Source organism: Centruroides vittatus, unplaced genomic scaffold, assembly GCF_030686945.1.
Source record: "Centruroides vittatus isolate TY-2023 unplaced genomic scaffold, ASM3068694v2 scaffold_861, whole genome shotgun sequence".
Taxonomy (NCBI): Eukaryota; Metazoa; Arthropoda; class Arachnida; order Scorpiones; family Buthidae; genus Centruroides; species Centruroides vittatus.
In genome coordinates this window covers 943134-954266 of record NW_027122718.1, presented here as the reverse complement: position 1 = coordinate 954266, position 11133 = coordinate 943134, and the positions used below count along the sequence as shown (strand labels likewise).

At 31.7% G+C, this 11133-nt stretch overlaps 1 protein-coding gene across 2 annotated transcripts; it reads right to left on the bottom strand.

Moving 5' to 3' along the window:
- Positions 1-226: 226 nt before the first annotated feature.
- Positions 227-9930, bottom strand: Hsc70-3 (heat shock protein 70 cognate 3). 2 transcript variants are annotated; one of them, XM_067288348.1, is made up of 8 exons: positions 9792-9930; positions 7729-7869; positions 7426-7657; positions 2882-3284; positions 1985-2220; positions 1642-1879; positions 1143-1300; positions 227-1062 (listed from the first exon to the last, which is right to left on the bottom strand). In XM_067288348.1, the coding sequence occupies exons 2-8, from the start codon at positions 7860-7862 to the stop codon at positions 493-495; spliced, it is 1971 nt and encodes a 656-aa protein (XP_067144449.1). In that variant the 5' UTR covers positions 7863-7869; positions 9792-9930; the 3' UTR covers positions 227-492. The 2 variants fall into 2 exon arrangements, with proteins under 2 accessions (XP_067144449.1, XP_067144450.1); XM_067288349.1 differs by having other exon boundaries at positions 9870-9925.
- Positions 9931-11133: the final 1203 nt, after the last annotated feature.

Sequence of the window (11133 nt, the reverse complement as noted above, 5' to 3'; positions counted from 1 at the left end):
CAAACGAGTTAGATTAAATAGCCATTAATTTTTGTTAAAAATGCTCGTATTTCACTAAATTGCCTGCAGTCGAAATTTTTTGAAATGGACTTAAAATTAATGCTCCGATAGTAACTCTTAAATTTTATTACACTGTATAAATTTATATTATTACAATATTTTACACTGACATTAATAAATATTTTATTAAAGTTTTTCTTAAATCAGTTTAGAGAGAGCACAAGACTGAAGTGTATTTACAATTTATTCATTTCAATGTGATTTTACAAGTCAAAAGACAAAACAGTATAAATATTCAGTGACACTGTTCCCAGCAAGTTATTCAGTCCATTCTGTTCTTTACAGAAATGGCAAAAAATGACAGTATGATGATGTGTAATGGAGGACCATTAATGTAATGGACAGAAACTAAAATACTACTTCGAATGGAATTATTCGTCCGAAGTCGACACGGTCGAATTCTAGACGAAGAAAAACTTACTAATATCACATTTATAGTTCGTCTTTTACGTCTTCCTCTTCCGGAGGTGCGCCGCCGCCTGCTCCCGCGTATAACTTAGAAATAATGGGCTGGGCGACGTCCTCGACTTCTTTTTTCTGGGCTTTGAATTCTTCCGTGTCTGCTTCTTGATTGGTTTCCAGCCATTTTATTTTTTCTTCGATGATTTCTTCCAATTTTTCTTTATCTTCGTTAGAAAGTTTAGCACCCAATTTATCTTTATCGCCTATTTGGTTTTTAAGAGAATACACGTAGGATTCCAAGTCGTTTCTAGCTTCTACGCGTTCTTTGACCTTCTTGTCGTCGTCGGCAAACTTTTCCGCATCCTTGATCATTCTTTCGATATCTTCCGGAGTCAACCTGTTATGATCGTTAGTGATGGTGATCTTCTCTTTGTTTCCTGTACCTTTGTCTTCTGCCGTTACTTTCAAGATACCGTTTACGTCGATTTCAAAAGTAACTTCAATTTGAGGAACACCTCTTGGAGCTGGAGGAATTCCAGTCAAGTCAAATTTTCCTAATTGATGATTATCTTTTGTCAATGGACGCTCTCCTTCATATACCTATACAATAAAAAAAAGTTTAAGAAAAGAAAAGAAAGGCTAAAAATAAAAACTAAAAAGTTAACTGGCTTTTAAATTACCTGAATGGTAACAGTATTCTGATTGTCTGAAGCAGTAGAGAAAATCTGGGACTTTTTGGTAGGAATAACAGAATTTCTTGGAATAAGTTTTGTCATTACTCCACCAACAGTTTCAATACCGAGAGTCAAAGGGTTGACATCCAACAAAACTAGTTCTCCTAAGTAGCAAGAGTATTTTATTAATTACCTATAACTTTGAGTTTTTCATAAAACATCAAATGAACCAGAACTGTTGAAATCATTTTATTTAATAGAATTTTAAATTTGTTTTCATTTATAGAGTTTTATATTGAAATTAAGATAATAGGATAATAGAATAATTGTCAAAAAATTTCAGTTTGACATCAATGTAAAAAAGATTCATCATTTTGCATATTAAAAATATAAAAAGAAAACATGCATCTTTGCAATGCATATTTGTATTATTCTTTTAATTCTAACTTTTAGTGATAGTGTGTGACAAATGTTTTACAAGAGTTTTAAAAACACAGATTCTAACCTGTATCTTCTTCTCCACTAAGGACACCGGCTTGAACGGCTGCACCGTAAGCGACGGCTTCGTCTGGATTTATACCTCTGGTCGGTTCTTTTCCGTTGAAAAATTCTTTTACTAGTTGCTGGATCTTGGGAATGCGAGTAGATCCACCGACAAGTACAATTTCGTGAATATCCTTTTTCTGTAAATCACCATCTTCTAAAACTTTCTGTACGGGTTTCAAAGTTGAACGGAACAAGTCCTAAATAAAAAAAAAATTTTTTCGGGTTACTGTTAAAAACACCAAAAAACTTTTTAAAAAATCAAAAATTTTTTCATTATTAAATAATTTTAAAAAACTTCTTACCATATTTAATTCTTCAAATTTAGCTCTCGTGAGAGTTTCACTGAAATCTTCACCCTCGTACATTGATTCGATTTCAATACGAGCCTGATGAGCACTCGACAAAGTTCTCTTGGCTTTTTCTACTTCACGACGAAGTTTCTGAACAGCACGATTATCATTTCTGATATCTTTTCCAGTCTTCTTTTTGTACAACTTAATAAAATGTTCCATTACTCTCTGATCAAAATCTTCACCTCCTGCACATAAATTGCAAACAGACATTAAAATTTAATATAGTCTGATATTATAATGAAATTAATAGCAATTACTGAAATTTAGTTTGTGTGCTAAAGCTATAAATACTGCATTACTGAATTAAGTTGATATAGTTCCATATATACATACATAAACCCAATAAATATTTATTAATTATAATATAGTGCCATTTATTTAGTTTATATTACAAGAAAAATTATACCCCCAAATAAAAATTTGTATTATTAAAATTACTGTATTTAAAAAATTTTTTTTTATAGAATAAAATGTGCTAACAAGATTTAATAAATGTTAATTTTTATTCTAAAATCAATTCGTAAATTTCCTTATTTATAAGAAAATAAATGAAACAGATATTTTTAATAATAATTTGCTACAAAGTTTCATTCAATATTTATGTTAATCATAAATTCAAAGTTTATTAAAAATTTTAAAATAAGATAAGATTGCTACCAATAAAATTCAGATATGATTATAAAAATAAATTTATGTGCATGGGAAAAAATTCCATAAAATATTCTGCACAGAAATAAATGAAATAATTTGATTTACCAAAATTAAATTGATAACAGATACATGTACAAATAATTGAATACATATTACATTTTATACATGCAAAAAATCAATAAAAAAAATTCTTACCCAGATGAGTATCTCCATTTGTTGAAATTACTTCAAATACTCCGTTATCAATTGTCAACAAAGAAACGTCGAACGTACCACCTCCTAAATCAAATACCAGAATATTCTTTTCGCCTTCTTTCTTATCCAACCCGTAAGCAATAGCGGCAGCGGTCGGCTCGTTAATGATTCTCATCACGTTCAGTCCGGCAATTACGCCGGCGTCTTTTGTTGCCTGACGTTGGGCATCGTTAAAATAAGCCGGTACGGTCACGACGGCATTGGTAATTTTTTTCCCTAAATATGCTTCTGCCGTCTCTTTCATTTTAGTTAAAACCATGGCCGAAATTTCTTCGGGCGCAAACAATTTTTGTCCTTGCGAAGTCTCGACTCTGATGTGAGGTTTGCTACTTTTCTCGATGACCTGAAAGTTTTTAAAGACATTAGAGAAAATTTTTAAAAGTTATTTTAATAAATTACTGAAATATAATTAAGAGCATACAAAAAAGTATTATATTTTATATTATAAAGTAAAAATCACACTAGATTTCAATCAAAAAATCATTTGTATAAAAATCTATTCATACTGCAATATTGTTTTTCTTATAAAAATGTAAATGGAATACACAGCAGATAGAGAATGTAAAATTATTCCTCAAAATATATTGTAATTGGTGATTTGAATGTGTCAGATATTTTCAGACAGAAGTACAGTACATTCCAAACAAACAATTTTTGATTGTTTGAAGGTCACACAATTAAACTATTGTTGTAACTAAAAATTAAAGGATAGAATTTCTCAGTATTCAAAGCATGTCTTGAAGATAAGTTACAGAAAACTTAGTCCACATTTCACAAATTCTGATCCAATGTAGATACAGAAAAATTGTTCCTGTAACTCAGTGCCAAAATGTTTAAATCATGCTTGCCACAGTAAATTACCCAATTGTTTCTGGAATCACTGTATATAAAATTCTGTCATAAAACTATCTGGAAAAATTAGAATAGAAGCAAAAGTATTTTATTCTTATTTCAAATGCCAAAAACAGCATTTCTGTATCAAATTAAACAACAAAACAGCATTTCTGTTGGAAAGCAACAAATACTGATTATTATTACATTAATTTGCAACTTTATTTACTTGATATGAGATACCAGTATACTATAAACTATACAACCAACCTAATTTCGGAGAGGACATAAGCTAGAACTGTCCATTGATAAGAAACAAGACTTCCGAGTATCATAAAATTAAAAAAATGTTAATTTCTATTATGCTAATCCAGATTTATCTTTGTTATTTTCACTACTTGGCCGAGACTTTTTATAAGACAACGTGTAAACTAAATACTGTGAATTTTTACAGCATTTGGAATTCTATAAGTAACTGGATGGTCATAATCAAGAATTAAAGGTGTCTGGAAGAGAAGAATAATTCGGGAGGTCTGGGTGGTGTAATTTGCAAAGTGACCATACAGTAAGTGGGAGTGAAGCAATATGCTAACATTTCAATGTTTCTTTTTGCCTTTAAAAAAAACTAAATTAAAAAGCAAATTTACTCATCTGCTGTAAAAAGTCTTAGAATACTGATATTTAAATTGGTATGTATTTCCTTAAAACACAAAATGATTATTTAAAATTATGATCTTTAGAACAAAATTTTAGATTCAAGGAACTTTTAACCTAAAATTAAAGTTTGGTTCTAGAAAACAGTTTCTGAAGCTTTTTACTTGGGAGAATCTAAAGAGTCATGTGGAAAAGTATTTTAAAAAACAACAACAATAACCTTAAAATTACATAAATCTAACTTGACAAAAATTTAATTTTCAAGTCAGCTACGGCAATAGCATAATAATTTCAGAATACAAAATCATTTATTATAATTTTTTCATTTAAAAAATAATCAATCTTTATATTTATTCAAATTACAAAATTATGATTTAAAGCATAAATATTTTGAAATAAATTTCTATGATGATCTAACATTATTTTTTTTGTACCATTGAATTATTTTCTACATAATCTCAATTTTCATAAGAATATTGCCAATATTAAAATGTAGATTTAAACAATTTAGTAACAAAATAAAGAATCCTAAACTTAAATAATAAATTAATTTAACAAAAGAAGTTAAGTTCAACTTCATTGAAAAATTTCTCTCTACATAGGAAACATTATAAACATTTAACATGGGCAATGTTCTGTTATGCTCATGCTATTATAGAATTGCAGTTACCATGTTTTGTAATTTCATTTTAAAAACTGCTTTCCTATGTTTTTAATGTATAATATTTAGTGCTGTTTATCTCCAAAATGTATTTGACTTTAGACTAATATTTTGCTTACTTCCATTATTCATTATTGCCTTTCAAAAGTAGCAGTGATGTATTGACAGATGGCTACTGTCAAGTCTGTATGAAATTCAAGGAAACCAACAACTCAATTTTTATTCAGAGCAAAAATTGAAATTCAAATTTGCATATGAATAGTGAAGTATTAAAGTTTTTTTTTTTAAATTTATGCATTATATAAAAAAAAAAAAAAACCAATAAAGAGAAGCTGGTCAGAGTCTACACCGTTCCGCTTATGGATAGCAGATGGGACAGAAACCTATGTGTGGGCTCCACCAAACGATCACTTCAGATTAGACTTAAAGAGCACGCCCACAGATATTCAGAGGCAAAGAAACACGACAGCGCTGGCAACGTACGCACCCGATCCCGACGATCACCCCGAATTAGATAAAGCCAGAATTATCCGCACCGCACGGCACCCACAACACATCAAACGGCTGGAGGCGGCCACCATATACCTAGCCAGCCTCGAGGAAAATCGGTGCATTAATTATAAGGACGAGATAACGCTTTCACTAGCGTGGCAGGCCCTTACGAATGATAGTTTATGTTAGCCGAGTTGGTCAACTAATGCGCATGTGTCGGTATTACGTAGATGGGAAACGTGAATTCGAACACAATTTCGACGAATTTGAAGTGATTCGAACGGCAGTTCCAACAAAATTCGTATTACCCGAGGAAGAACAGACGTTTGTGGTTCGAAAACGTTTGTATACACCTATTTGTGTTACGAGTTTGGACGAAGAGGGATTACACACCGGTAAAAGGTTAAGAGGTAGTTTTATTATTTTCCGGTGTTGAGATGGAGTTTAGTAGTATTTATGCATTATATCTTAATATTAAGATAGTATTTATGCATTATATCTTAATATTAAGATATAATGCATATTATCTTTATATTTATAAATATCAGTATGAAAGTGTTTCATTCTAAGATTTCTAGAAGTTTAAGTTGAATGCATCATGAACTGTAATGTTTTTAATAATAAAATATTTAAGAGAATTTTCACTGTCTAATGTAAATTGAAAGGCCAAGTGCAACAGTGGTGTGAACCCTTTGTCTTAATCGAGTTAACAGCGCTGTATTTCATATATTAAGTATACCGTCTCCAATTACTAGCATTCCGATTAAGTATTGACAGAAAGAAATCAAAGTATAACAGCAAAATAAGAAAAACTAGAGTATATCACCTTTACAACATAATATCTCAAATTAAAAAAACTGGGGTTAGACCAGGGGTGGGCAAGCAAGAGTTCAGTGGGAGCCGAAATGTAAGTTTTGCAAAATGCACGGGAGCCGCAGTTCCGTACAGTCGTGGTGGATAGTACGGTAAGGCACGCAATTTTATTATATAATATAAATATAATATAACACAAACATTGAATTTTTTAATAAACATATTTTCACAAAATTATAAAAATATTAAGAAAAAACAAATTAACACTTTCGGCAAGAGCCGCACGTAACTCAAAAAGAGCCGCATTTGCCCACATCTGGGTTAGACCCTTTCAATTTAAGATGAAAAGATGATGATATTTTCTAAATTTCTTAAGTTGGAATGAAATCAAAATTAATTTAAAAATCATAATTAACTGGAGGAACATTTTAAACGAATTGTCAGAACGATTATAATTACACATAATAAATAAATGAGGTATATAACTTTATAGTGTAAATGATTTAAAAATTCTTCTAGTTGAATAATAGAATTAAAATTTTTATAATTGCAACATTTATATACCTGTTTAAAAAAGTGATAAATCATTAATGTTAACATTTCAATATACTGTAGTAACTAGACACTTTCCACAGTTTGAAGTAACTATCTTATATTAAATGTAAATAATTTAATTTATTTTTGACAAAAATCAAAAAATTGTAAAATTTGAATGATGTATATTTTAATTATTAACTTAAAAAAAAGCTTAAGCAGAATATAAATAAATCACAAACATAAAAAATGGCAATTGTCAAATAAGAAATTCAAATATTTAAGACTGCACCGAAGTTATATATCTATTTGTATTTCATTATTTCGATACGAATTACTCCGAATTCATGTTAGGTTAAATTAGTTCACTAACAAAGTATCGAATTAGTTTCTCAAATGGGCAATTTTAATCCGTCATTTCACAATTGCCAAAATTGTACGATTAGAAAAGGAAAATTAAGTATTCCTTTTAATAGTATTTTTATTGCAAAATTCGTACCTTGAAAGGGAAATATTTTATATCGTGCTGAACGGAGGGATCGGACCATTCTCGTCCAATCAACCTCTTGGCGTCGAAAACCGTATTTTCCGGATTCGTAGTCAGTTGGTTTTTTGCCGCATCGCCGATGAGACGCTCGCCTTCCGGAGTAAAGGCAACGTACGAAGGAGTAATTCTGTTGCCTTGATCGTTTGCAATAATTTCGACTCTGCCGTTCTTGAAAACTCCGACACTGAGAAGAGAATACATCCACATTAAACTGTTACGGCAGACTTAATCCCTAAAAAAAGAAAATCTACTTACCAGGAATAGGTAGTTCCCAAGTCGATTCCGATAACGGTGCCGATACCGTCCTTTTTCGAGTCCTCCTCCTTTTTGGCCGTGGCAAGGGCACCGACAAACAGTGCAACTACTAAATATTTTGCAGCTTTTCTCATTTTAATTCTGAAAGAAAAATTTTTTCTTTTAAAAAACTTTATCAATTTTCTTAAATGTGATGTTTTAAATTCAAAATTTGTTATATTTTTGAAGTATTATTTAATCTAGTCCTTAAAATTTCTAGACACTTATATAGGTATCTTATACAGTAGACCAGGCCTGGCCAACCCAAATTATTTTGCAGGCCACTTTGATCGCACGTAACATTACGGTGGGCCACAATTTAGGCAAACATGCTTTTAAAAAAGGTAAAACAAATATTCAAGATTTAACATATCATCATCCTACACACCGGGGTGTATAAAATATAAAATCGAACTCACTTGTGCCTATTGACCGGTGTGAAATAAATAACTTCAATTCAACGAACGTTTTCTGGACGCCTTCCGTGTCCTTCTTCAGGTTAACTGCTGGATTCTATTATTTTTTAAAAATAATAGAATCCAGCAGTTAACCTGAAGAAGGACACGGAAGGCGTCCAGAAAACGTTCGTTGAATTGAAGTTATTTATTTCACACCGGTCAATAGGCACAAGTGAGTTCGATTTATATTTATTCAAGATTTTATTGTTATACCAAGAGTATGTACTCGCACCTGCACATCATAACGACACATGCAAATTTTCATTTATTTAATTGTTTTGGTATACACACAACTGGAAACAAAAGTCGTAATAGATATAACGTCGCTTAGCCGGCCACACAATTTAACGCGACGGGCCGCACGCGGCCCGCGGACCGGCCGGGCCCGCAGTAGACCCTCACTTTAACTGTCTAATCAAGGAAGAGGGATCGGCTATTGCCAAGTGTCCGTTAAATGGAATTTGTTTAAATTAAACGAATAAATAACAAACTCGACACATTCGAGACGTGTTAAAAATGTTATTATAACAAAGCAGGAATAAAATAGGGTAGACGTACCAGTTTTGGCCAGTGTACCAGTTCTGGCCAGAAAACAAATTTAACTTAAAAATATAATCACAAATGAAACAAACTTTTATTGTTAACTGTGTTAACAGTTAACAATAAAAGTTTGTTTCATCGGACAGATTTGAATATGTGGCGATTATATTTTTAAGTTAAATTTGTTTTCTGGCCAGAACCGGCACGCCGTCCAAAACTGGTACATCTACCCTACTATAAATCTACGTCGAGAAATTTATAGCCATCAACTCGCCGATTCGACCTTCGGGCACGCTCTATTCGCAAGCACAAAAATACCTTAAATTTTGTAGTTTAAATCAAGGATTTACCGTACATTCGAAACACACACAAATACGTAACCGCCAAACGTTCCGGCACGTTTCGACGAAGTTTCGGTTAAAAACGTGCAACGTAGCATATTGTAATCAATAATAGACCGCCAAAGAGAATTTAATTCCATTTTATATAATTTCATTAAAATTTAGTACTGTATATCATATACCAAAAGTGCAATTTACTCAAGTTTATTAATAATCAGCAATATTGCCAATACTTCAAGCTGTAATGCAATTTCCATTCTCACTGTCATCAGAAACGACTCTCGATCTTCACATATCCATTAAATTCAATTAAAATCTTAAATGTACACGTAAAAGGTAGAAGTTACTTTTAGATACTTTTCACTCGTACACGTATACACATCATTTACCTAAAAGTAACTTCTACCGTACAAGTTGTAAATTTATTTAAATTTAGTAGAAAGAATCCTCGGACATTTTAAAAGTTCATTTCTTATTAATAGAATTTAAAATATTCACACAAATGCTGGAATTAAAAGTGACACGACATATTTGAAAAAAAGTCAGCCAATCCGAAACACCGAATTTTCAAAAAAATACTCAATTTCGGTAACGTGTGACAAATACATTAATCAATCAAAGGTAATTTAAACGAATAGCGTCAATATCCTACTTAGGCTAAAACTATTTAAAATAAATATCTTACCGAGAACAATCGCCTTTATACACAACAATTCTTACACTCGAACGAAATATATTAGTGAAATGCACGGAGTTCGCCTACCTTATAAAAGAACGTTAGAAGACCGTCGTGGAGATTCGCTATTGGTTAACATGTAATATTTGGCTTCCGTCTATTGGTACACGTATATCACGTGCGGCCGGCCGTGTTAGTGACACGTCACCGACGAAACGATTTAGTCCATTGGCTGTTGCATCAGAACGTTCTAGACGCCATCGAGTGCCACGTGTTATTCTCAATCAATGAGGACTTTGAATCACCTTTGACGTTAAAGTTGCATCAAATATTAGCGTTTCCTTTCATCAACTAATAACACGTGCATTTTGCCTTTTTTCACTCTCCTTTCGTAAGATAGATTCTTCTAAAATCGATCTATTTTTTCACTCCAACAATAAATTATAATCAATTAGACTTACAAGAAACACCAGCTCGTGATTTTTTGCCATCGCGTTTGCTGTTAGTTTACGTTCCGATTTATTCAAAAAGCGGAAACGATGGCTCGGAACTTGTTTCTTTTACGACTGCGAGTCAAACAAGTTTCTGGTGCGAGACACGCCTTCAACCCAGCCCAGCAACAACACACAAAGATCTAATTTACTTGACCTTATTATTGTAGAATTCTATAATTAAACGAAATGGCTATTTTTAAATGCTCAGAATTAAGAACGCACCGAAATACGAGACTTGGAAAATGCTTAGTTTACGTCGGTAGGGGGTGTACTTTTCGCTAGGAAACACGGGGTATTTCCCAGCGAAACTAGAGCAGATTCTCGACCTTCTTAACGCTAACGAATTTGTGAAATTTGAAATTTTATAAATGTTTGGTTCTTCGACAAGATTATTTAAGTAATTTTATTAATAAACTTGTTTAAAATCACTTTTATTTTAGTGCAGACAAAATCGATGACGTCCTTGGAACTTGGAATAAAATAGCAAAAGTTTGATTCCGATATACAGTCTTCGGATCAAATATAAAGATAATTAAAGTTGCATAATTCGTACAGAAAAAAAAATCATTTTTCTAAAAATTAAGTAATAGCGATAACCAGAAAGATTTGAAATATACAAAAAGTATCTTCGGCTATGTTCGAAATATTTCTAGTGTAGTAGCCCACACATACTCGATCTGTTAATACGAGAATTGTCAAATGATTATAAGTTTTAATTAATAATAAAGTGGAAAGGGCAGGCATATTAAAGAAAATTGCAAAAATGAACTTCATTTTTTAAAATATCCGATTATATTATTATATAGATAAGTTTTTTTTGTATTTGTAGAACAAAAAATCAGACAACAAAGACGTCG